A 27,640-nucleotide genomic window follows, 5' to 3' on the forward strand; every position below is an offset into this window, starting at 1 on the left:
GGTTTACACAACAATCCAATCATAGCGATTTATTTGGAAATATACCTTCACAAGTTAAATCAAACCACAGAGCTACTGGGCATTATTTATAATGGCAAACTATTGCAAACAATCTAAAGCCCATCATAGACATCATAGAAACTATTTGAATAAATTGATACATTTATATAATGGAATAATCCGCAACCTTGAAAGGAATGAAGGAAGGAATAAAGAGAGAGGGAAAGGAAGAAAAGAAAGGAGAGAGAGATGGAGGGACAAACAGGTGTTTAAATTGGGGATGTGCAAGCAATATTGCCTACTTCATTGCCTTCACATTATTTAAAAGCATGTGGTCAAGAAACACTATTATAATAAGCACATCAGAAATAACTTCTAAAATTACTTTTCCAAAATATAAATCCATACTATACACTTCCTGTAATGTGCACCAAATGTAGATGCACACATTTTAACAAGGAAAAGACTAATACTCATATTTGCTTGCTACACACCAGACACTGTTTTAAATGTTTTGCACACGCTAACTCATTTGTTCTTATAGAAATCCTGTAGCGTGCACCGCCACCTCCATGTTTCTAGGAGGAAACTGAGGCACGAGGGCTGCGGCTCCTGGACCCACCTGGCCTTCTCGGCCTGCCTCTCTCCCTCCAGCTGCCCCACATTCTTTTTTCCTAATTGGAAAAAACTATTCACGCTGCTCCTCCAGGGCATTTCAACCTTCTAGAAAGATCCGACAAGATTCGAAACTGTTTATAAAGAGAAGGTGCTTGTGCCTGAATGCTGAGTGTGAGCGCGCAGTGATGCCCTAGAGTGCAGGCATCCCGGGCTTGGCGCCCAGGGGGTGGAAATACGGCCGCAGGGTGGAAATGCGGCGGCGGGGCTGCCCAGGCTCCTGTGGGACCCGCGCGGCGCGGGCACGCACATTCTCGGGGACGCGCGTCCTCAGGCCACGCGAACGCCTGAAGGCCCTGGCCAGCGTCCTCCCGTGAAGACCCAGACCGGCGTCGTCACCCGCCGCGCAGGCCTAAATCTCAGGTCTTCACCGTCATCTCCCGGCGATTGCAGGGATCTCGGGTACCGACCGTGCCAGTCCCTGCCCACCTGAGCCACGCCCCCACGCCCCCACGCCTCCACGCCCGGCACTCTGGACGCGCGCGGAGGGCGGGGAAGACCCTACTACGCAGGCGCACGCTGCGGGCGCCAGGACCCGGCAGCAACACTGCCACGCGGATCCGCGCCGGCCAATGAGCATGCCCAGGGGCGGGGCTTTCCTGCAGGGCCCGGGAGGCGGCGGCCCACTTCCGGCAATAATCGCCTGGTCGTCGTCAGGTGCGGGCGCAGGTGGCCGGCGCGCCCGTTGGGCACTGGGGGCCGCGGGCGCGTCAGGTGAAGACTGGGGGCAGCAGGCGCGCTAGGTAGGTACAGGGGTGCCGCGGGCGCGTCAGGTGAAGATTGGGGCTCGCGGGCGCGTCAAGTGGGGAGGAGGGGCCATGGGCGAGTCAGGTGAAGACCGGGGGCCACGGGCGAGTCAGGTGAAGACCGGGGGCGGCGGGCGCGTCAGGTGGGGACGGGGCCTGTGGGAGGGTCAGGTGGGGACCGGGGGCCGCGGGCGCGTCAGGTGGGGACGGGGTTGTCGCGGGCGCGTCAGGTGGGGACGGGATTGTCGCGTGCGCGTCTGGTGAGGTCTGGGTCCGCGGGCGCGTCAGGTAGGGACGATGGGCCGCGGGCGCGTTAGGTGGGGTCTGGGGGGCGGCCGGCGGGTGTGGAGGGTTCAGGGAGCTGCGGGCGAGTCAGGTGGGCACGGGGGCCGCCCACAGGTGCACCGCGTGTCCTCAGCCGCTTCCCCTGCCCACCTTCTGCAACCCCTTCCCGCCCCCACCCTCCTGGGCCGTCTTGCAGGCCCGAGCTTGTGTCCGCCTCGCTGGGCAAGGTGTTTCGGGGACTCCTCCTGCCCGCGTTTGTCCTCCGGGCCCAGCCCTTGCCTCTTCGCCGGTGGACACCTGCTGGGTGTGACCCCGCATTCCTCCAGGCCACTCTGCCCTGTCTGCTGCTTACCTTAACTTGCTCTTTTTCCCTACTCCTGGTCTGTGGCTCTGGCTCTGTCTCCTCCCTTAATTTCTTTCCATGCTTATTTTTCTTGCAGCAGACACTAATTTTGCATCCTTCCCCTCACAGTAAGCTCAATTTGACCTTTTTCTCAATTAGATTCCACCTCTTTCCTTGGGCCTATTCAAACTCATTTTGAAGACTAAAGAATCTAGAGAACCATTTCTTCCCTTATGAAGCTGTCTCTTGCTGCCTCCAAATCCTTACCATCCGGCCCTAATCAGAAAAGACGTTTACTCTTTCATATTCTGTTTTCTCCTCGTCTTTACATGTTTACCTTTCCCATGAGGAATCTGTGATTATCTGTAAGTCCTTAGAGTAAATCTTATTTCAGACTGTCAGCGCTCAATTTGCCATTTTTTTTAATGTCCTTTCTGGATCAAATTTGTCCACGCTTATAAGCAAAACAAATAAGGGAACACATGTGGTCTTTTAAAATGGATTGGAGTTTTCTTTCCTGTCTTGTTTTCCTTGTTTTAGTGCCTTTATATTTAGATTCATCATTACTTGAAATCATATTAGTGATATGTAATAGACGGTAAAAAAAAAAAAAAGTTAAAAAGCTTATAATTTAATGGTATCTGTTTTAATAGGGTTTTCAGGAACTGCAATTTTAAACGTAGTGCTTAGGAGCATGGATCCTGGAGTGAGACTCCATCATTTTGAATCCCAGCTCCACTGAACTCTTTGCCTCAGTGTCTTCATCTATAAAATAGATAATGAAACTTGTAAAACAAGAATAATGTTTTCTACCTTGGAGGACAATGTAAGCATTAAATGAGACAACATATGTAGATTGTTTAGAGTAATGCGTAGCCTATAGTAAGCTCTAATAAATGTTTGCCATTATTATTAAGAAAAAATATGCTTGTTGAAGGAAAGACCTTTTTTTTTGTTCTGAGTCTCTCATGCCAAGAGTTTCCACCAGCAAATGAACTTCATGAAGTCCTTTTCTACTGAAGTAACCCACCCACATGTCCTACCACGAAATAGAAATTAAGGGAAGATTTAAAATAGTTAATCATTGTTGGCTGTCTGAAATAAGTTGGCATAAAATGTGCTTAAAATTTGCAGATTATACAAGCTACACCCTTTGAGTGCTTGCTCTTAAAAATTTAATAATTTTCAGGAGTAATTTCTAGTTTTTTTGTATTTGCAAATTCCCAAAACAAAGGTAATTTTAATTAAAATAAGCGTATAAAGCTCTAGCAATTCACTTTTTTTAGCTGAACAAATACATTCCCATTAAAAGCCGTGGGTCGTCATCATTCTATAAAACTTTAGTAACATTGTTTTCTGATTTACCAACTCAGATGCCTCAGATTGGGAGTATTTTTGAAAACTTGAGATCCAGACCCCAGACCTTTTAAATTGCAACTTGTCTTTTTTTTGTTGTTGTTGTTGTTTTTAATCTGCATCCAGAGTTTGTGCTTTAGTTCATGAGCTGTATAGATTATGCTTTAAGATGAAACTTCATTGTGATCCAAAGAGCGTACCATAACAAATCTGTGAAGTACAGACATCTTCAGAGAAACAAATTTTTTCCTCTGTGTTGAAAATAAGCCTTTGGGCATGGACTATTTTTTTATTTCCATGGCTGCATTTCACTCCTTTCAACCCTTAAAAAATCAAACTTAGCAGCTGAGAGATTCAGACCAAACTATTCATTTCTCACTGACTTGCCAAAATGAACTATCTGTAGAGTTTAGGTAGTTGTAAATAATTGGTTATATTAATGGAAACACTAGGCAGGCTCTTTATGTAAATGTTATAAAGATTGTGAAACTAGAAGATAAGTGTATTAAATGATGAGTGGGCATAGTGTCTAAATAGGTAAGTACAATGTTTGTGTGTCATCAAGTTTTAACATATTTTGTTAGCTGAGGATACCGGGATGTACATAGGACAGTCATCCAGATAAGGTTCTGTTGGCAAGATGTTTTTTGCCTAGTTGTTTTTTTCTGTCTCCATGTTTTTCATCTGATCTATCCTACAAGCCCTAGAAAATTATTATTCTCAAAACAACACTGCTTACACTGATCTGTTGCTGAAAAACGTTTAATTACTGACAGAATAAAGTCTAAACGCCTTTGATATTCTTTGATATTCTTCTATGATCTGGCTTCTAGTCACTTTTCCAGCTTATGTACCAGTCCTCTGATAAACTTTCTCCATTTTATCCGGTCTTTTCTGCTTATTTTTCTCAAATTGTGGCACACATTTTGACCTTTATTCACCCACCATTCCCATGATTGATATTTTTTGCCTTGCCTCTCCATTTATTTAAGATCTAACCATGCTTTAGGGCCAAGATTAAGTCCTAGTTTCTTGTCAGAGCTTTCCCAGCTGATTTGCTTTCTGCTCAAATTTATTCTCTCTTTACCACAAGTTACAAGATTGTGGACATATGTGTATGTATGTATGTATACATGCACACGCACATATCTACATGTAAACACACTTTATTATATTACATTTGTATGGAATTTGTGTGTGTTTTGCTATTGTTCTTTTTTAGTTCCTTAGCTAAATTGCACACTTTTGAGGGCAGGAACACCTAGCATAATAACATGTAGTTGGTGCTCAAATGTTTGTCGTTGAAGTAATCTTGTATTTGGTCTGTTAGCAATATTTTTCAGGATTATCCACTTGATTTTTTTTTTAAACATAGATTTCTGAATTCACAGTTTCAAGTGGATATGGAGAGATAATTTGATAATTATCAGAGATGTTCCTAGCAGCCATTTTCTGTTGTGTGTGTGTTATGAGACTCAAGGTGCCACTTCAAACAGTCATCTGCTACTTCATGGTCTTTGCCGCCTTTGGTGGGAATGTTCTTGAAAATCATAAAATCAGCTGTATGCTATTAGAGACAGTTTTAGATAACTCTAGATCGACTGAACATGGGCATTGAGTTTTGCATTTTAGGATGTTCAGTAGTTGTGAAGCAGGTCTGTGAGACAAAGTTTATCAAAATTGTTTTGAAATTTAAGGAATAAAGTATTTTCTAAAGCAAGAATTTAAATTAATCATTATGTGACGGAAAAAGATACGTTCTGACTATAAATCAGTTTAGCAAGGTTTGAGATTTTCTTCATGTAGAGAATAATTACTTCATCATACATTTGCTACACCAGTCAAGAATTAAGCATTTGTGGTTGATCCAGGAATATTGTTGAAGTCTATGTACTTTCCTTCCTTTTTTTTTTTCTGTGTCTTCTAGAATTGTATAAGTGCCCATTTAATAGCTTGTTTTTTGTTAATTATACTAAATATAGTTGGGAGGTGATGTTTGGAGATGTTTATCTCTCATTTATTTTCCATGATGTAAATATTCTACATTATTCTGTATGATATAAATATTCTACATTATAAAATACTCAAGTCTGTTCAGGACATGAAATTAAAGTAACACATTACAGAAACCACTTTTGCTTGAGTAATTCAGCTACCTTTCTGTAGCTAAATTCAACATATATTTTCAACTCTTGCCATGCTTGGCGTTTTTATAACATTTTCGTCTCTGTCGATCATTTCTTTCTTGAAATACATTTTTCTCCTGACTTCCTACTTCTCCTTCTACCTTTTTGGCTCTTCCTTTTCAGTTTTTCTTCTTGGCTTATATCTGCTGGTCTCTTAAGTGGTGATGTTTCTTAGGGTTTTTTTCTTGGCTCTCTTGATTTCCCTCTCTACATATTCTGTGATATTATTTGTGTGGTTTTGATTAGTATCTAAATGCTCATGATTTTCCTCTTTCTCTCCAGTCTAACTCTCTTCTGAACCATGGATCTATATATTTATTCATTCAGTAAATAAATATTTATTGAGCTCCTGTTGTTTTCCTGGCATTGTTCAAGGTAATGGAATACAGACCTGAACAAGACATGGTATTTTCTTGGAGGAAAACAGATGATAAACACGCTAATCATTTCAGACAGCCCTTACAACTATGAAGGCACTAGATAATGGCTTAGACTGGTAGGGGTGGGGTTGAGGCAGCAGAAGGGTGCTGTTTGGAGAGGGAGTCAGGGAGCCTTTCTGGGATGTGACATTTTGAATCAGCAGTGTGAACATCTGAGGTGATTTTTAGCCTCATGCACAGTCTCACTGTGTATGAGAATCACCTGTGGACCTTTAAAAACTACTTAAACTTAGCCTTCACCCCCAAATATTCATATTTAACTGAACTAAGATGGGACTATGCACTTGAATGTTTAAAAAGCTTCCTGTGATGTTAATGCACAGCAGTAGTTGAAAACCACTGATCAAGAGGAGCAGAAATTAAGTCAATGGGAAGAACTAGCATTTGAAGTCTCGCTTTTATCAAATTGTGAGCTTCACAAAGTTAATCACGAAGTTGCATCATTTTTTAAGTCATAATTTTTATACCTGGAATCTAGTATTTCAAACTGAACAGGCATGTCCAAAGCTGAAATTAATATCCCTTGTCTCTCCTTTCCTAATAAAACCCTGCTGTTCCTTCTGTATGTCTTATCCCAGAACCAGGGGCTACAAAACAAAATCTAGATAACTTCCTTGATTTCCTCCTCACGTTTCCAGCCAGTCTTCAAGTACTGTTTGACTCTGTCTCCTAAATGTTTCTGCAGTCTCTGCTCTTCTGTTTCTTTTGCCACTGTACACTCTCACCTTTTAAAGGCCAACATTCAGAAGCCTCCAGTCCCAACTACTTTCTTCCAGGTGACCCTCACCCCATACCTTCTCCCAGTGTGATACTGAGTTCTTTGTAAACCACAAATCTAATTGAATCACTTACCTGCTTACGTCCCTTTTTTGGCCCCTCATTGCCCTCAGAATAGCATCCAGCTCCTCTGACTTGATCCAGCCTTAAATGACTTCTCCATCCTTAATTCTGGCCCACTCTCTCTCATCTATTCTAAGCTTCAACCAAACTGAACTACTTAGAGTTGCTGAACATGAATACATTTCATTTTCGGTTGCCCCTAACTTCTGGCAAAGAGAGAATACTTGTTTGGGATAATATTCCCTATTCCACACTCCCTGACCCCTGCTTGTTTTTCAGGTATGAGCTTGATAATGTCACCTCTGGTAAACCTTTCATGGGATATGCAGTATTAGGCCAGTAAAACCACCTTTACTTACCCCATTTTATCACTTTAGTACAATCAAAGTACTGTGTTCTTGTCACTGTCACCAATGTCCAGCCAACGTTTAATTAATGAGCAGACATTTAAATGTTAAGAACTTTAATCTTTAAAATTATATGAGTAAATGTTCTAAGTGAAAAGAAACTTTTATGAATTATATATACTTTTTAACATAAATTAACTTTTTCATAGGAGAACTATGCCATTTTTGGGTCAGGACTGGAGATCTCCTGGATGGAGTTGGATTAAGACAGAAGATGGCTGGAAGAGATGTGAATCCTGTAGTCAAAAACTTGAAAGAGAGAATAACCATTGTAACATCAGTCACAGCATGTAAGTTACAGCTGAGCAGAACCATGCCATTTGCCAGTTTAGCATGTATGGCCTTACCTATTTTTCAAGTCCCTGCAAAGCTCTATAACTTTTGAGACTTGCCCACCCAGAAGGCTGGTGTGAAGAAACAAGTTATTTAGCTAAAAAATGAGGCTAGTAGATTGCCTAATGTTCATACATAGGTGCTTTTTTTTTTTTTTTTAATTTAAAACATTTAATCCTCACAATAATTGGGAGAGAGGTATTATTATTAATCCCACATTATAGCTGAGGAACCTGAGGAAATTAAAATACACAGTTTTGGTGGCATATATCAGAGATGTAATAATAGTGGCTTACACAAGACAAATCAGTTTTTCTCCCTTGAAAGCCTGAGTTGGCATGATGACTTTGCTTGTAACATTGTCAAGGGGCCAAGCAGTCTGTCTTGTTGCTCTGCCATCCCAAGAGTGCAGCCTTACCTGCGTGGTCCAAAACGGTGTATTACCTGCCACGTTTGCGCTCAGGCCGAAGGGTAGGTGGGGTTGGTGAGACACAACCTGTGTTTCAGTGGCACAGCCCAAAAGTTACATGCATCGCGTTGCCCACACCTTGTTGGCTAGAGCACTAGTGCAAGGGAGGCTGGGGGTTGTGGCCCAGCCATGTGTCCAGATAAAAACCAGAGACTGCATGAGCACAGAACCAGGGTAGGTGGCTATCGTATGATGACTACAGTGTCTACCACAGTGGTGTTGGAGAATTTGGAGGGCTAGGAAGGTCTTGAGGATAGCGTCCTCTAGAATGTCATGAGTCTAGTCATTTATTGTATATTATTTTACATTTGTGTAATTATCAACTGTGTGCTTGATGGGCCACATGTTTTTGTGACTGAAGTTTAGTAACTTTAGACCAGAGACTGGTTTTTGCAGTATTTGAAGCAGAAATTAATTTTCTATTTTAGTTACAGTGAGGATAACTCATAATATTTGTTAAACTTATATTGTAGCAGTTCTCTGCCACACTAAGATGTATTTAATGTTGATAGCTGTAAAACTTATTTAAAGCTTGTAATTATGCTGTTGGTATTGCCTGTTATACAGTTACGAATTTTCTAGGTCATTTTTACTATCTTTTAATTTTTATGGCAATTTTTTTAAAATTTAAAGATGGTTGGCTATATCTAGAAATGTTAATTGTCTCACATTTACTCCCAATAGCCAGTATTAAATGTGGATTTTAGGATGGGGAGATATATTACAGAATGTCAATTAAAAAAAAGCTGTAATGCTTGAAGTACGGTGTTACTGCTGCATCTGTGGTGAGGAATTTGTGGGAATTTGTCTTTTTCCCTCATGTATTCTTTTTCCCATCATCTCAAACACATTTTAAATGTCTGAGAATTTTTTTTTTTCTGCTGCACACATAGAATTAGAAAATACAGTCGAGATATGTTTTCTTTGCATAACTTGCTACCCCTCTGTCTCCCTTTCCCCTTCCCCCAAACTTACCTACAGATCCACCGCTTTGAACCAATGGCTGCTAACACAAGCATCCCTGCGCAAAAAGTTTTATGACAGCAACCCTGGCTACCCTCTGTGGGGCACAGTGAGCGAGAACTAGTCAGCACCACCTTTTACCCCACCTAGTTGCTTTTCAGTACTGGGATCCCCCACCTTCCTACTCTGCCATTTTGTTCATCTTCCTCTGACTTCTGTCCATTCCTACCAAAATGCAAATCCAAACCTGTGGGTAGAGGCTGTTGGTGACCTGAAACTGCAGCAGATGTTTAATATATCCTTTCTCTGGAAGGAAAAGCCATTTAACTTTGAACCTAAAATTGATTTTAAAAAGATAAGACCATATGTAATCACCATTTAAAATCACTATATAAATGGCCTTCTCTTTCCCCCACATGTCTTTGAGAAACATAGTACTCCCAATTCTTTGATTAAAGGTGGGCTTTCTAAACTTAGGAAAAGAACTATAGTAAAAATAATTTAGGTAGTCAAGATTCTACGTAACTTTGTTAATTTTCTTTTCTGTGAATGTGTGTGAAAACAGAAGGCCTTTAGTATCCTTCTGCTTACTTTTCAACTCATTTTAGTTTTAAAAGTTTAGCCAGTTCATACTCTGAATCCTTGATTAAGCTGCTCTTTTAAGCAACATTCATGATATTACTGAGGTGTAAACATAATTTGATGGACAGAGGATTCATCTTAACCCTGACCTAAGGAAGCCTTTTATTAGGCTGTTGATTCAGAATAGAAGGTAGGTTGGCTGGGGTCCAGATTGAAGAGAGGACAGCCAGTTAAGGGTTTCAGTAGACAGGTGAGAAATGTTGAGGACTGCCTATGGTGATGTCTGCACAGCTGGACAGAGGGTCAGGATCAGTAAAAGAGTGAGTCACAGATTGATTGGACTAGCCAAAAGGGTGGCCCTGAGAAGGAATAAAGGAAATATATTGAAGAAGAGTGTCTAAATACTATATATCTTTAAGAATTTCTAACTTTTTCCATCAGATTTTAGTATTATTATGGGCACTGTAATTGCCTATAGTTATTTCAGTATAACTATAGGCACTGTTGAGGATATATAAGAAGTTGTTCCTTGTCTTTTATGAAGTTGACATTTGACAAGGGTGTGTGTAGTCAAACATAACGCATTCAGCTCAGTCTTGGCAGAGATGCTTCTGGGTTCTTTGCATTCAATTTTCTAAGTCTTTTTTATTGCATTATTTTTATACCTCATAAAACATTATATTTTCTATTCAAATTTGAATGTCTTAACGCTTATTTTGGTAATTTGGTTCTCAGTGGGCTTAGCAATGGGGGCCATCATAATTTAAGGTTCTACCAAAATTATCTTCAACTTTAGTAGTTCCCAGGATATCCCAAGATAATGGAATTCTATAAAAAGCATTTTTAAATTGTGTATCCCCCAAGGAAACAAGATAGAAGAAGCTACATTTTTGGTTCACTTATGAGAATGTGAACATAGTCTCTGGTTACCATGAGGGATAGAGAATTCAGGGGATCCTTCTAGCTCTTGAAGTATGTACTGGGCTCGAAAGCCACTGTACCTTGGAGAGGAGACATCCTGTATCCATTTAAGTAAATCCTTGTTAGACACACCTTGAGCTAAACACACCAATCAGCACCCTGTGTTTAGCTCAAGGTTTGTGAGTGCACCAGTCGACACTCTGTGTCTAGCTGCTCTGGTGGGGCCTTGGAGAACCTTTGTGTCTAGCTCAGGGATTGTAAACACACCAATCAGCACTCTGTATCTAGCTCAAGGTTTGTAAACACACCAGTCAGCACCCTGTGTCTAGCTCAGGGTTTGTGAGTGCACCAGTTGACACTCTGTATCTAGCTGCTCTGGTGGGGCCTTGGAGAACCTTTATGTCTAGCTCAGCGATTGTAAACACACCAATCGGCACTCTGTATCTAGCTCAAGGTTTGTAAACACACCAATCAGCACCCTGTGTCTAGCTCAAGGTTTGTGAATGCACCAATCGACACTCTATCTAACTGCTCTGGTGGGGCCTTGGAGAACCTGTATGTCGAAACTCTGTATCTAACTAATCTGATGGGGACATGGAGAACCTTTGTATCTAGCTCAGGGATTGTAAACGCACCAATCAGCACCCTGTCAAAACAGGCCACTCGGCTCTACCAATCAGCAGGATGAGGGTGGGGCCAGATAAGAGAATAAAAGCAGGCTGCCCGAGCCAGCATTGGCAACCCGCTCGGGTCCCCTTCCACACTGTGGAAGCTTTGTTCTTTCACTCTTTGCAATAAATCTTGCTACTGCTCACTTCGGGTCCACCCTGCTTTTATGAGCTGTAACACTCACCGCGAAGATCTGCAGCTTCACTCCTGAACCCAGTGAGAGCACGAGCCCACCGGGAGGAAGGAACAACTCCAGACACGCTGCCTTAAGAGCTGTAACACTCAACGCAAAGGTCTGCAGCTTCACTCCTGAGCCAGCGGGACTACGAACCCACCCGAAGGAAGAAACTCCGAACACATCCGAACATCAGAAGGAACAAACTCCAGACGCGCCACCTTAAGAGCTGTAACACTCACCGCGAGGGTCTGCGACTTCATTCTTGAAGTCAGTGAGACCAAGAACCCGCCAATTCCGGACACATTAGCACATTGGAATTTTCCCCTTAGGATCTTTAGAGTATTGTTAAGGTTTCAGCAAAAATCCAGATGGCCTTCCTGATGGCCTTTCTTTAGTGACTGGAAAGAAAAAATTAATTTCAATGTTGGACTCAGCACTAACTGTTTCAAGCAGTATTTGTTAGTGCCTCTTAAATTAATGATTTTCTCTGGATTGTAAACTCTTTTCTCTGACTTTAATATTATCTCTTCCCCAAATTTGTGGGTTTTGTCGATTATAAAGCAACATGTGCTCTTTGTAAATGAAAAACAAGAAAAAATTCATGCAGTCCTGAAGCATAGAACGTGAAGGGTGAAGTTCCCCTTGTCTAGCTCAGATCCTTTTCTGCACAGTCACCTCCTGCATAGTCGTGCTCACCAGATGTCAGAGTCTGCAAAGAATCGCGGTCATTTTTTCCACCCCAGTCCCTGCTGTTGCCTGGTGGTTTCGGTGTCCACCTGTAGGACTCACAGCTTCTGGCCTTAGTACTGTTCTCTTTGTTCCTAGGATCTCCTTCTCTCCTCTCCCCTTCTCTGTCTCAGCCACGCACTCCCATGGTCCAAACCCATGAATTCGGGCATCCCAGTCCTTAAGCATAATCTTCGCACCTTCCAGATTTCCTGACTACCACCTCAACCGTTGCCTTATTTTTTCTATCCTATCAACCTTCTTTTTATCATGTCTCCTTTTGTCCAGCTTATAGTCCATGATCCATTGTTTCAGTAACACTCTTGCCAATACCCTAAACTCCATCCCAGTCTTTTTTTAAAAAACACACTCAAATGGCATATTCCCAACCCTAAATGAACCAACACATGAGCAGCGAAGAAATATAAGAAAGAAGATTCACACCAGAGAACACAGTGGGGACATCATCAGTTCACTCACTTGCTTCCTTCTGAATTTATTCTCCCATTGCTTGATCCTCCTTGTTCACCCACTCATTTATTTGCTCTTTTCACTTGCTCACTCATTTATTCTTCTACTCATTCTGTAAACTGATGTTTCTTGGTCACCTGCTATGTGCCTTTAGGGCCCCCATGCGGCCCGCAGCCCCACTGTGTTTGCTTGGTTGGCCTGCTGTACTCCTTTTTGTGTTATCAATATTTCAAACTCCTTCACTCTCCTCTGATGTTCGGCTCCCTACATACCTCCTTCCCCATCTTTTCAAAACAACCAGATCTCTTGTGTCACCAGGAAATCCAGAGCCATCAGACTTTTTCTCAGAACCTTAAGTTGATTTAAAATTTTCATCTTTATTTATCCTGAATCTTTATTTTTTGTCCAGAACACTTGAGATATTCTGAACAGAGGCTTATTTTCGTTAATTATCTCACAGGGAACAGTAAGTGTGTTGCCCTTTGCCTGTTGATTACCCCCAGGGGTAGAGTCATAGGGATTTTTCCTACATGAGTGGTGGTGGCTTTTCTCTGCTCTTGATGGGAAGGACACAGCTTTCCCCACCCCTCCAGAAAGGGTTTCCTTGGAAATGGAGTGGGCCAGATTCCTACCTCTACTCCTTTGTTGGGTAGATAAAATCTACCCAGGAGCCAGACTTAGAGATGTCTCTGGTCTTATTATTACACATACTGTTACACCTGTTTAGTCCACAATATATTAAGGATTTACTATGTGCTATGGTGTCAGGATACAGCAATAAATGAAACATGAAAACCCATGTCTGGTGGAGCTTGCATTCTGGTGAAACAGATAGGCAGCGGACAAGATGAGTTCCGCAGTGTAGTAAGTGTAATAGTATGTGGGAGATAAGAAATGCTAAGGATGGGTGGTGTTAGAGGAAGATCTACAGAGAGTGGCCTCTAAGAAGGCATCTGTGGAAGGAAACCTTAGGCAATGAGAGCAGGATGAATGGATGTCTGAGGGCAGGGCCTCCCTGGCAGGGAAAGAAAAAGTGCAAAGGCCTCAAGGCAGGAGTACATCGTCTGGCATATTCAGGGACAGCAGGGTTCCAGCGTGGGTAAGGGGAGCCCGGAAGCGGGGCCGGTAGGAGACAAGATCCCAGCGTGACTGGGTCCCGGCTGTGAAGTACCTGTTGTCATAGTAAGGACTTGGGCTTTTCTGAGTGAAGTGGGGAGTCAGGGTTTTGAGCAGAGGAGTGATTTGTTCAGGCCTATGCTTTAACAGGATTATTCTGGCTACTGTGTTAAAAACAGACTTCCAAGAGGCAGGACAGAAGCAAGTGGACCAGTTCTTAAGAGGCTTGGGTTAACCCCCATGGGAAATGATCATGGCTTGGAGAGAAAGGAGGTGGTGGATGAGGAGGGGCTCAAATCCTGGGTGTATTCTGCAGGTGGAACTGACACATGGAATGTGTATGGTGCAGTAAGAGGGTCGAGGGGTGAGACTAAGACTTTGGCCTGAGCAGCTGGAAGGTGGAGTTCCATTAACTGAAATAACATGTAAATCCACATTATCTTGCACAGGGTCCCTGGGTCTGTGCCTAGGAACAGAACCACAGTGTCACAGGTCATGCACCTCTTTCCCTTTCCAGTGAGGTGGTATCACCATGTTCTCCTCATGCATTGCATGTTCATCCTTTTCCTCCACTTGTATTTCCTGGAAGTTGTTCCATGTCAGTGCATGTTGAGTTCCTCATTCATTATGATGATGGCATTTCATTGTTTAGTTATACCATAACTTATTTGTCCAAGCTTCCACTGACATCATTTTGGCTGTTTCCCACTTTTCATTATTTTTAGTGGTATAGCATGGGTCATCTGTGAATATCTGTTTGCATACTTGTGTGAATATTTATGAAATCTAAGTTCCTAATAGAATTATATATTTAAAATTCTAGTATTGCCACATTACCTTCTGTAATTTTGTACCAGTTTATACTCTGAATAGTAGTGTACACAGATTCCCATTACTTCACACTTCACCCAAGATGTATGTGTGTCAGTGCAGATTACACACTGCACAAGGGGAGGGTTTCATCATGAGGGAATAATGGCTGAAATGCATCTGTGTGCATTGGGTAGGCTGCATGTGTGTCTTCATCTAAAGGTGCTGTCTGCTCCCATGCCATCTGCGTTTTGGGGACGGTGCACAAGGTGTTTACAGCAGCCTTGTCTTTGTAATTACTTTAACTAGTTTGGTGGGCGAAAAACATTAGACATTTTATTTCTTTTCCTTTCCCTTTCCTTTCCTTTGTTTTGTTCGTTCGTTTGTTCTTTTTTTTTTTTTTTTAATTTGAGATGGAGTCTTGCTCTGTCACCCAGGCTGGAGTGCAGTGGCGTGATCTCGGCTCACTGCAACCTCTGCCTCCCGGGTTCAAGCAATTCTCCTGCCTCAGCCTCCTGAGTAGCTGGGACTACAGGCGCCCACCACCACACCTGGCTAATTTTTGTATTTTTAGTAGAAACAGGGTTTCACCATGTTGACCAGAATGGTCTTGATCTCCTGACCTCAGGTGATGCACCTGCCTCAGCCTCCCAAAGTGCTGGGATTACATGCGTGAGCCACCATGCCCAGCCTATTTCTTTATTAAGTAAGAGAACTCTTATAAAAGAAATTATATTTCCCCTGTTTACACTTATAAAAAACTAAGAAGATAAGAATAGTTAATTTACAAAACACTAGGATACACAGTGCAACAACAGGAGAAAGCAAAGTTTTTTCAACCAACATAGTTCAATTGGGAAGGGAAAGATTTTTCAACTGGATAAACATGCAAGGAAAAATGAACCTCTACTACTCACTCTTACTGTGGACATAGCATTAATTTTAGGTGGATTGTAGAATGAACTGTAAAAGCTAAAACTGTAAAGTTTTAAGAAGAAAACAGTATTTTCACAATGTAAAGTAGGCAGATTGCTTACCACACAAAAACCACAAACTGTGAAAGAAAAAAAAAGATGAACTTCATATTAAAAACTTATATCTAAAGTCATCATTAGAAAGGCAGAGCAACGGCTAGGCGTGGTGGCTCAGGCCTGTAATCCCAACACTTTGGGAGGCCAAGGCGGGCAGATCACCTGAGGTCAGGAGTTCGAGACCAGCCTGGCCAACATGGTGAAACCCCATCTCTACTAAAAATACAAAAAAAAAAAAAAAAAAAAAATTAGCTGGGCACGGTGACAGGTGCCTGTAATCCCAGCTACTCAGGAAGCTGAGTCAGGAGAATCCCTTGAACCTGGGAGGCGGAGGTTGCAGTGAGCGGAGATCCTGTCATTGCACTCCAGCCTGGGCAACAAGAGCAAAACTCCATCTCAAAAAGAAAAAAGATAGTTCAACCCTTGTGGAAGTCAGTGTGGCGATTCCTCAGGGATCTAGAACTAGAAATTCCATTTGACCCAGCCATCCCATTACTGGGTATATACCCAAAGGACTATAAATCGTGCTGCTATAAAGACACATGCACACATATGTTTATTGCAGCATTATTCACAATAGCAAAGACTTGGAACCAACCCAAATGTCCAACAATGATAGACTGGATTAAGAAAATGTGGCACATATACACCATGGAGTACTATGCAGCCATAAAAAATGATGAGTTCACGTCCTTTGTAGGGACATGGATGAAATTGGAAATCATCATTCTCAGTAAACTATCGCAAGAACAAAAAACCAAACACCGCATATTCTCACTCATAGGTGGGAATTGAACAATGAGAACACATGGACACAGGAAGGGGAACATCACACTTCGGGGACTGTTGTGGGGTGGGGGGAGGGGGGAGGGATAGCATTGGGAGATATACCTAATGCTAGATGACGAGTTGGTGGGTGCAGTGCACCAGCATGGCACATGTATACATATGTAACTTACCTGCACATTGTGCACATGTACCATAGAGCCTAAAGTAATAATAATAATAATAATAATAATAAAAAAAAGAAAAAAAAAAAAAACAAGATTTACTATAAAATATAAAATCACCACAATCAAGAGAGTGGTATGTAGTATTGGCAAAAAGATAGACACACAGGTCAGTGGAACAGAACAGAGGACCCCAGATAAGTCCATACAAATATGGTCGGTTTATTTTTGACAGTGGTGTAAAAGCACCTCTTAATATATTCCATGGAGAAAGTGTAATCTTGTCAACAAATGGTGCTAGAAAACTAGATGTGTATATGCAAAAATAAATAACTAAATAAATAACCTATACAGCTCACATTTTATACAAAAATGAACTCAAAATGGATCATATACCTAAATGTAGAATGTAAAACTGTAGAACTTATGGAAGAAACGCAAAGGAAAGTCTGCATGATCTTGGGCAGAGTTTTTAGATATGATACCAAAAGCACAATCCATAAAAGAAAAAAATCTATAATTTGCATTTTATCAAAATTTTAAAATTCTGCTGTCAGAAAACATTTGTAAGTCACATATCTGACAAAGGGTTAGTATCCAGAATATATAAAGAACACTTAAAACTCAACAATAAGAAAACAACCCAGTAAAAAATTGGGCAATAGTTTTGGTGAACCTGTACTTCACCAAACAACTTTCATGGATTGCAGAGAAGCCCATGCAAATAAGCAGAGAAAAATAAGCATGTGATGCCCAACATAATTTATTGTTAGGGAATCAAATGCAAGCAATCCGGAAGGTAAACACTGCAGCTAGCCTGAGGCCACAGTACCATTTGGGGCAAGCAGCTGACCAGCTAGAGATATAACAGTATGTTCTGGGGAATGAGACTGCCACAGTGGGCCTAGGTGATTTGGAAGGCTGTGCAGCTTCCTCATAAGGTACCAGCACAGGCCTACGTCAGTAGCTAAGATGAAAGAACAATCACGAAGCATCCCAGTGCTGGCAAGGACAGTGCCAAGTGCTGGCAGGAATATGCTCTCCAACCCTGCTACTGGGAATGCAGAATGGCACAGCCACTCTGGAAAAGTGTGGTAGCTTCTTACTGTGTTACACTGCCTTAGGACCTGGCAGTCTCACTCCTAGGTGTTTACCCAAGGTAAGTGAAAATTCATGCTCACACAAAACCTGCATGTGACTTAATAGAGTTTTATTCAGTAATTGCCAACACTCAAAATCAGGTGTCCTTCAACTGGTGAATGAATAAACAAATTGTGGTAACATCTTTACAGCAGAATACCACTCAAAAGTCAAAAGGAACAAACTGTTGATTCGCATAACATGGATGAATCTTAAATTCGTTTTGCTTAGTGAAAGAAACCAAACCTAAAAGGCCTCCATACTGTATGATTCTATTTAAAGGATGCTCTAGAAAAAGCACAACCATAAGGAAGAAGAACAAATCAGTGGTTGCCAGGGGTTAAGAGCTGGGGAAAAGGAGTTGATTACAAAGAGAGTGAGAGGCAGTTTGGGGAGTGATGGGACTGTGTTAGATTTGACTGTGCACCTGTCAAAACCCATGGAACTGTGCACCACAAAATTTCACTAAAATCAACAAAGATGTTTGTATGTGTGTTATTGGGGGGAGTGCCCAAATGATAAACTGTGACAGATGAATCAAATGGTATTACAAACTTGTCCCATAATCCAGGGGTCCCCAACCCCTAGGCCACGGATTGGTACCAGTCCATAGCCTGTTAGGAACTGGGCCACAGAGCAGGAGGTGAGCAGAGGGCAGGCAAGCATTACTGCCTGAGCTCTGCCTCCTGTCAGGTCAGCAGCAGCATTAGATTCTCATAGGAGCATGAACCTTATTGTGAACTGTGCATGTGAATAATCTAGGTTGCTCACTCACTCCTTATGAGATTCTAACTAATGCCTGATGATCTGAGGTGGCAGTTTCATCCTGAAACCATCCCCCCTCCCTGCCCCAGTCTGTGGAAAAACTGTCTTCTAAGAAATTGGTCCTTGGTGCCAAAACGGTTAGGGAATGCTGCCATAACCATAGTGAAATGGATGTGGAATTAGCTGACGTATCAGTAACTTTGGAAAACACTGTTTTGACAGGATGCTGTAAGGCTAAAGACAAAACCTCTAGTTAGTGCACTTGTTTCTCATAGGGGCATGGGTTAGCAATCTCAAAACTGTACGTATTCTAGGAAGAAGTGACAAATAAGGAAGGATGGTGCTAGAGTTATCCTGTGGTTCTGGATCGGGGTTGGAGGTGTCAGCATGAACTCAGACTGTTGGTTTTTTCAGAGAGAGAGAAATGTGGGTTTATGCATGTGTGAGTTAGTGTAACACATCTGTTTCCTAAGTCTGTCGACAGAGGGCCTTAGAGCAGTGACACCTGCATCAGTGACCAGAGCCAGCCTGAGAGGGTGGATCCTAAGGGCTCCTCAGGGAAGGGGTTGGTTCCAGGGCTGGGGTAGGGCAAATGAAAGGTGAGTGATGGGAGCCTGTCAGATGTCAGAGGGGTAGATGTCCGTCGAAGGTGCTCCATTGGCCAAAGCTGGAGCAGTTCGAGCCACAGCGTAGACGACAGGAGTAATGGATTCTAACCTAAAAAAGAAAAGAAACAGCCATCCATTGAGGCTGCTATCAATACATAAGTGAATGCATAAGTGAGGGATAAGGAACAGTTCTTCCGTGTAGAATTCCAGTTAATAAATGTGGAAGGAGTAAGGGAAATAGAAAATCGCCATGATAATTGTTATAAGCACAGTCCCTTGACAGATGCAGCAAGGTGAAACCTAACAGGTGAAAGAATTAGGAGAAATAGAATATCTGCCAAGTCTCCCCCCAAATAGCTATTCATTACAAAGGGAACAATACTTTACCGTGGAGAAACCTGGCAGACACTGCCCCAACCAGGAGCTCAAAGGTGGCATCATATTGGCAGCAGGTACCTGTGGTGTGGTGCTGTGTGAATGGCATATCATCTGTGGTGGTTTTCCCTAAGCTGAATCTGGAGAAAACAGCAGACAAACCCATTTTGAAGGACATTCTACAAAATAATTGACCAGTACTCTTCAAGGTGATGAGAGGAGACTACAAACTCTTCTGGCGTGGGGGGCCATGGAAGTGTGTCAGCTAAGCACAGTGTGGATCCTGGACTGGGCCCAGCAGCAGACGGGCCCTGGTGGGTGGCCTGGCGAAACAACAAAGCCTGTGGTTGAGCTGGGAGTACCATGCCAGAGTTCCTCTTCTGATATTGATCCTTGTTCTGTGGCTGTATGAAGGTGTACTACCTTCTAGTAGTCCCCAGTGTCTGTTCCCATATTTGTGTCCATGTGTGCTCAACGTTTGAAGGTGGGTGGAAACTTGGGGATACCGTGTGTCCTGCCTCTGAAACTCTTGTGCAAGTCTAAAATCATCTTTAAAAGTCTTTTTAAGTCATCATTAAGAAAATTAATAGGCAAGCCAGAAACATCACGTAGTCTGACTGTGCTGTCAGTCGTGTCTGGGGCCTGCGTCAGCACAGGGCTCGCGATGGTGGCTTACCTCTTAGCTCCCAAGGAGAGGCAGAGTGGAGAGCCTCCCTGGTGATTGACTTAATAGCTATATGGAGCTTTCTGTGGTGTCTTGATTGGGTATGTGTTACAGGAGGTACACAGGTTAGGACTCCCTGAACTGTACTTAAAAGTCTATTCTGCTGTATATGAATTATGCCTCAGGAGAGAGAAGAGAACCTACGCTCCATTTGGAATTTATCTTGGAGCATGATGTGAGGAACAAATCTGTTTGTGTCTTTGTGCGGTAGCTGTCCAGTTACTGCAGCAGCACTACTAACTGAAAAGCCCCTTCCCTGCTGTGTTGAGATATCTCTTTTCCCCATACTAAATTTCCATGGGCAGTTGGGACTACGGGGTTTTCTTTCTGTCTTCCTGGAGTTCCGTCATCACACTGATACAAATAGAGAGGCTTAATACTGTGTTTTCATGTCAGCTGGGGCTAGAGTCTTCACTATTGTGGTTCTTACTCAGAGTTGTCTGGTTATTTGTGCTTACTGGTTCTTCTCCTTTTATTTTAGATACAGAGAGTCCATGTACAGATTTGTTACATGAAAATATTGCATGAGGCTGGGGTTTGGAGTACAGATCCTGTCACCTAGTTAGCATAGTACCCAGTAGGTAGTTTTTTTAACCCACCCCCACTCCTCTCCCCAAAAATAACCACTTCCCAAACTCTTATGGTAATCATTTTCCTAATCTTTATAATTTTATCACCAAGTGTATATCCCTAGACACTATAGTGTTGTTTTATTCTTAAAATTTGATATGTTTTTAAAGTCTCTTTTAATCTACACGTTTTTTTCTCTATCCCTTTCTTTTCCTTATCTTTTACAATGTTTAAATTTTCTTCTGTTAGCACTTGTAACTTTCTAATTTTTTTTTTTCTAATCAGATACCTAGTGGTTTGTTTTGGTTGATCATTTTCTCTTGAGAGCCAGCTTTTGGATTTACTTCTTAGTTCTATTCTTTTTCTACTTAATAATATCTGCTTTTATTTGTAATAATTCCCCCCTTTCTTTTGGTTCACTTATTCTTTTTCTGGCTTTTTCAGTTATGTGTTTAAATAATTTATTTTTATTATTTAAATTTGTATTGATATAGGTATTTGATGCTATAAAGTTTCCTGTGACAGTTATTTTTTTTCTGAGTCCTATAAATTCTCTATATATTTTCCCAGCCTTTTATAGCTGTATATCTTATATGCAGTATGGTGCTTGATTTTGCTTTGTGAGCCAATCCAGGTGAGCCAAGTCCATTTTTTACATCACAGATAACAGGAAACCACCTTGTATTTTATTTGCTTTTACCCTTTTGGTATTTAAGAGGGCTTTCTTCCTCCCTTTTTTTTTTTTTCCAGTTTTATCCTAATGCCTTTATAGCAAACACTTAATTTCTTTGGTTGGCTCCCCACAGTACCTGATACTGCAGTTAGCTGATGGGACACCCCACTCCCAGTTAGCCCCTGCACATCTTCTGCCCACCCCTGCCACTTCTCTGGTGGTTGTTCCTTGTCTGCGTTGTCCGAGCTGGTAACCATGGCATGCTGCACTCCCATCACCGTCATGTGCCAGCAGCTCCACAGATAAATACAGACCACCCTGCAGCCCACCTTTGCATCTGCCTCTAGTCATTTTGGTTTCCGGAGGTTATTCTTTAGTGGATCATCCCTCAGCTCCTGGTCACCGAACTTCCTGTGTTTGTGTGTACTCATAAAAAATATGTGTGACTTTTACCCTTGATGGTCACTATTTACATGTTAAATGTTTGGCTTATATTTTTTCCCTTGAATATCTTAAATATGTTACTGAAGCTGTTCTATTCTGGACCTGTAATCCCTACTACAAAGCCACTCACAAGTCCAGTTTTCATCATTTCTGATTTCACAGACATGCATTCTTAAGGGGGAGGAATTTATAGAACTGGAAGCCATGTGAATATGCTAGTCATGAGGTGGCTGAGATTTAGTCTGTCCAGGTAAGATGGTGCAGGTAGGGAGTGTGGTGGTCCAAGTGGCACACGCAGGAAGTCACAGAATGTGGGAGGCATTGTTTTGTGTACCCTGTGCACAGAGTGTGATGCCCTTTGATAGGTGAGTGGCCTCATCTGGTGGACTTCGTGGCACAGCCCTTCTTCAAGGTTGCTGCATCTGAAGCTCTTTAAGACAGCATTTCCCTTCTGCCGGATTGCACTCTGTGCACAGTGCAGTTGCTTCTCCCTGCGGAGTGAGATGGGCCCACATTGGCTGTGGCTGCACCTGGCCTTGGTGCTCTTGTCGCCCTCTGCTCTGCTGCTCCCTTCATGTAACAAGGGTGTGTTAAGAGTCCGTAAGTGTGTCGTGTTAGATATTTAGGAAGGAAATGCTAATCCTAAAAATAGGTTTCACATCTTTTTTTTAACTTATATAAAATTGACTGGACTTTCTCTTCTGGATTATCTTTTTATAATTAGAGACTAATAATACACTGATACGAAGTAGCTTTATATCAGGAAAATGGATAAATGTAAACATTTGCCTACCAGGAGAAAATAATATGACCTGATTGGAAAATGTACGGATAAAAAGCTAAGTTTAGTAGGTAGCCGTTGATGAACACAGTCTAACTTAAGCCAATTGGGGATTGTTAGAGCAGAGATTGTAGCTCCCTTCCGGGGAGGAGCTGACCAAAATGTAGTCCAGCTCTTGCTTGACAGAAGAGGTACAGCCAAATTGATCCAAAGGAAATGTCAGAGGAGGCCAGGGTGGGAATTATCAACAACTGTGTTTGAGGATTTGTCCACTTTGTTTTGGTTTTGGTGAAATTACCACATTTTGCATGTTATATTATCTTGGCACTTAGAATCATGGCAACTTGTTGAATTTATGCTGAGATTTTTTCTCCCTAAAGTCTCTTCTGTTTGATAGCATATATATACCTTTCATAATCAATATCAAACTGAAGTAACTTAAAAAGATAGATAATTGTATTCATTTTCTAGGGTTCCATAACCACAAACTCAGTGGCTTAAAACCACAGAAATGTATGTCCTTACAATTCTGGAGGCCAGAAATCCAAAATCAAGGGCTTGGCAGGGTTGCTTCCTACTGGCAACTCAAGGAAGTTGAGTTTATGAGTACGTATTATTTGTTATTATGTGTAGTATAGTACTTTAATAATTATTAAAACTTAAATCATTCACAAATGTTGGTCATTTTTCTTACTGGTAACAAAAGTTTTGTGACATATCTTACAGCAATATAGTTAAGAACTGATGCCCTTGATTAGCAATTTTAAAAACCAGAGGCTTACCTTAGCCTGTCTTACTTTCCTAGACTTATGTGGAAATGATTTGAAGTTGATGGCCCATAACAGCACATTTCTGTAAAGCCTGTGCTTAGAACTCTAGAGTGGTCTGGGAGATGAAGATTAAGACCTTGTTATCCATCTCTTAAGGAAAATACCATCAGAGGAAAATGCAAATCTTATTATAGGTCATTACTAGAATGAGGATTATAATTTATAGAAATTGGGGTTTAATTATGAGAAATAGTTCTGTTCTTGGCTCTCGTTTACTTCTATTTGGAGTTGTTTTGTTGATTCTTCTCTATTCTCTTCTCTTCCTTTTCTTGAATGGAAAGGAACTTGGAAAAGTCATGCCCTGTCCTTGGGCTTGTCAGAGGAAACTTGGAATGTCATTGCCTTTTGGGCACATTTGCAAGCAAGGGGGTGACGTACGCTATGGTGCAGCCTGGGTGTGGGGAGTTAAGGGCTGTTAGCTCCATCATTCAGACATGTTTTAAGTTTATGGAAACTCTGTGTTTCATACAAGTGCGTTTGTGCCCTGTATTTTCCGCTTGTGTTGTTTAACGTCCTATTCTTTGTTTTTAACACTTCCCGCCCCCACCCCATCCCTCCGACATGCACCTCAGACAGCATGAACAAGACAAGCTGCTACTTCCTCTCCTCTCTTGCACACTGTCTCTTTATCTTTAATTACAACAAAATACACATAACATAAAATTGCCATCCTAACCATTTTTAAATGGACAGTTCAGTGGTGTTAAGTACATTCACATTATTGTGCAACCATTACCACCATCCATCTCTAGAACTTTTACATCTTCCCAAACTGAAACCCTGTCCCCATTAAACGCTAACTTTTCATTCTCCAGCACCCCCAGACCTGGTAACTGGCTTTCTATTTTCTGTCTGTATGATTTGACTTTTCTGAGTACCTCATATAAGTCAAATCAGATAGTTATGTGTCCTTTTGTGATGACTGTCTTATCTCAGCATAATGTCCTCAAGTTTCAGCCCTGTTGTAGCATGTGTCAGCATTTCCTTTTACAGACTGAATAATATTCCATATTGTGTATAGTGTACACTACATTTTGTTTATCTGTTCATCCACTGATGGACATGTGGGTTGCTTCCATGTTTAGCTGTTGCAAGTAATACTGCTATGAATGTGGGTATACAAGTATCTCTTTCATTCTCTGCTTTCAGTTCTTTTGAATATATACCCAGAAGTGGGATTGCTGGATCATATGGTAATTCTATGTTTAATTTTTTGAAGAAACTCCATACTATTTCCTATAGCAGCTATACCATCCTCCATTTCCACCAACATTTCACGAGGGATCCAGTTTCCCCACATCCATGTCCACACTTGTTACTTTTTTTTTTTTAATTTGCCAGTAGCCTCATAATGAGTGTGAGGTAGTATCTCATTGTAGTGTTAATTTGCATTTACCTAACAATTCGTGATATGGAGCATCTTTTCATGGGCTTGTTGGCTGCTGTGTCTCTTCTTTGGAGAAGTGTCTGTTGAAGTTGTTTGACATTTTTTAATCAAGTTGTTGGGCAGGTTCCCTTGTTTTTAAGTCAGAGTAGGTGATGTTTGTCTTGCTTGTGAAACAAAGGTTATAAAAAGAGAACATGTTTGCTATGACATGTAGTTGATTGCTATGTAATGTAGTTGATACATGCAGAATGGAAAGATTTATAAATTAAATACTCCTTTATTAACATTTTAATGTGTCAAATTTAAATTTCAGAAGCATTCATCTTTCTTCTCTACTTGTACATTTTTGTTTACCTGACAGTGTAAAACCCACAACCAAAAAATAATGGCTTTTTCCCTGTTTAAAATACTTTGCAAAAATAGTAGCCTAGTTGTCATTTGTGAGCCCAGGCTTGGTCCTCAAGTCTGACATAGACTCCCCAAGGCCCTAACGCTGAAGTTCTCTGAGCCCTACCACTGCCCAGGCAGGCCCAGGAAGTGTCCCAGCAGTGCCCAAGAAGGTCACCTCCACCTGTGGAATCCACAGTGTGGGTAGCCCCCAGGGAGCCACAGCCATCTAGGCCCAGATTCACAGGAGGATGCAGTTACTGCAAGCATCTGAACCTGGCCCCGCCACCTATGGGCAGAGTTGGTTCCAGCTCAGTGTGTCCATGGGATGTCTTTAGGTTCACCTTGCTTTCCTGTCCCACGCTCACATGTTGGAGCTAAGCTGCATGGAGTGTCCTTCTCCCTGTACGTATGAGATTAGTCAGCAGTCCTCTCTCCTTTCATATTCTGTCTTTATTTCTGTGGCACTATTTCTGGAGAACATTGTATTTGTGCTTTTCCTTTGATATGTTTGTAATTTTCGTTAGAAAAGCCCTTTTAGATTCTAAAGCTTCTACATTCAGTATTTCAATCAATGATAACAAACTGGTGTAAGACTAAATATAAAATACAAACATCAACACATTTCCATAAATTGCTGTTATAATGTCTGCCACAAAAAGTTCAGTTGTTTGTATGTTTTTCAAATGCACTTTGCTTGTCTTGATGATTTACAACTGTTGGCACTGCTGTTTAAGTCTGTTCTGACAGTGAGAAAGAGACTCATTTGGCAAAGTCAGCTGTTTTTTACTAAAAGTGAATACTGGTGGGTGGAAAGGGGCTTGTATACAATTTTCTTGTCAAAGAACAATGACCGTCAAATAAGCAAGTTTAGTTCCTTGGATTTGAGCACCACTCTTGCATGTCTCCACCAACCAGCTTGTCTCCACAGAGCTTCCTTCCTCACTTTACACTGAAAATCTATTATCAGTGTGTGGAAAATAAAAATTTTACACATCTTTAGTTTTGAGGATGTGGATTACTATTTACAGGTTTTTTTTTTTTTCTGTAAGGAAGAAATTTTTTTAAAAAGTAAAAGATGTTCACATTGTTTAGTTATTGCCTTATGATTTGATTTTCTTGTTTCACGAAGAAGAAAAGCTTTTAATTAAACGTATTTAAATAGTAAAAATATACATGTCACTTCACCTGGTTCCAGTTAAATGTGTTAACAGTGTATTTGGTTGGTGCTTAATAAAAACATGTTCAGTGCAGTAATAATTAACTTCAGTTAAACCCTTAAACATATAGGGAGTAAACAGAAATGTTGAGTGGTTACTCAGCATGGGGTAAGGGATACAGCAGGTCATTGGTCAGTATTGGGTATCATCATATTCTTACCATCTTTTTTTCTAGAGTTTTAATAGTTGTTTTTTAAAAAATCTCTGTTTTAATAAGGCATTTTGATGTTTGAAACTACCTTGGATAAGCGTATCAAGACCCTTGAGAGATTCTAAAACATGTTCAGCACTTTCTGGTACAATATTCTCAAAGAACCAGGATACATCTTATTTCTCAAAATGAAACAAAAATGTATTAGACATTACCCTTGTGATTTCAAGCTCACAATCTGTCACTTTGAAGTATTTGTATCCTTTTACAGAAGAAAAGCCAAATGAAGATCTCCCTGAAAAAATATTTTAATAGAATATATCTTTATTTCAGTATCTTAAATAGTGAAGATGGAGAAATATTCAATAATGAAGAGCATGAATATGCATCCAAAAAAAGGAAAAAGGACCATTTTAGAAATGACACAAATACTCAAAGTAAGATCATTCTCATTAATTTTATTTTACTTGTTGATTATGTCGAAATGCTAAATTACTCTGACAATGCTGTCTTATGAAATAAAAGGTGATACAAATATGTAAATAACAGCCCAATATCCAGCATTGCCCACAGATTTAGTGATCACACTTTTTACAGCTCAACCATTTCAGTGGGTAAGATGTGCAAAAACAAAATAAGAGATAGCAAAACCCACAAAACAGCCCATGAATCTGAATGCCTGAATTATGGTCATGAATTCAGCTCAATCTTGAGCAGTGAGGCCAAACTGAGAGGTGTCCTGACTTGAGTTTCGAAGTCACTGAAGATTCAGAGCAGGAGACAGACATTCAGAGCTGGAGTTTAGGATGTTAGATGGCAGCAGGGGAAGGCTGGAGGTGGGACCTATCTGTGAGAGGGCGTAGGGCTCTATCATGCAGCGTATCTGTGAGTTACCAAGACACATGTTAATGTATAGTAGGCTCCCTTACCTCAGGGGATAGACCTCCAGTGGATGCCTGAAACTGTGGATACTACCAAACCTTATGGATACTATGGTTTTTTTCTGTATATACACATTTATAATAAAGTTTAATTTATAAATTAGGCGCAGTAAGAGATTAACGAGAATAATAATAAAATGAAACAGT

The 27,640-nt window shown here is 41.2% G+C and overlaps 1 protein-coding gene across 7 annotated transcripts in view; it reads left to right on the plus strand.

The window, feature by feature from the left end:
• The first annotated feature begins 947 nt into the window (after positions 1-947).
• FBXO25 (F-box protein 25) overlaps positions 948-27,640 on the plus strand; it is a 64,097-nt gene continuing 37,404 nt past the window's right edge. Inside the window, exons 1-4 of one of the 7 annotated variants that reach the window (XM_054498013.2) lie at positions 1,458-1,535; positions 2,703-2,875; positions 7,428-7,568; positions 26,886-26,989. In XM_054498013.2, the coding sequence (XP_054353988.1) occupies positions 2,874-2,875; positions 7,428-7,568; positions 26,886-26,989 (247 nt within the window). In that variant the 5' untranslated portion in view covers positions 1,458-1,535; positions 2,703-2,873. Of the gene's footprint in view, positions 1,419-1,457; positions 1,536-1,711; positions 2,178-2,702; positions 2,876-7,427; positions 7,569-26,885; positions 26,990-27,640 lie in introns of those variants that run through there. The other 6 variants (XM_054498014.2, XM_063668492.1, XM_054498011.2 and 3 more) reach the window with 6 other exon arrangements.

This window comes from Pongo pygmaeus, chromosome 7 (assembly GCF_028885625.2).
Source record: "Pongo pygmaeus isolate AG05252 chromosome 7, NHGRI_mPonPyg2-v2.0_pri, whole genome shotgun sequence".
In the NCBI taxonomy this organism is placed as follows: domain Eukaryota; kingdom Metazoa; phylum Chordata; class Mammalia; order Primates; family Hominidae; genus Pongo; species Pongo pygmaeus.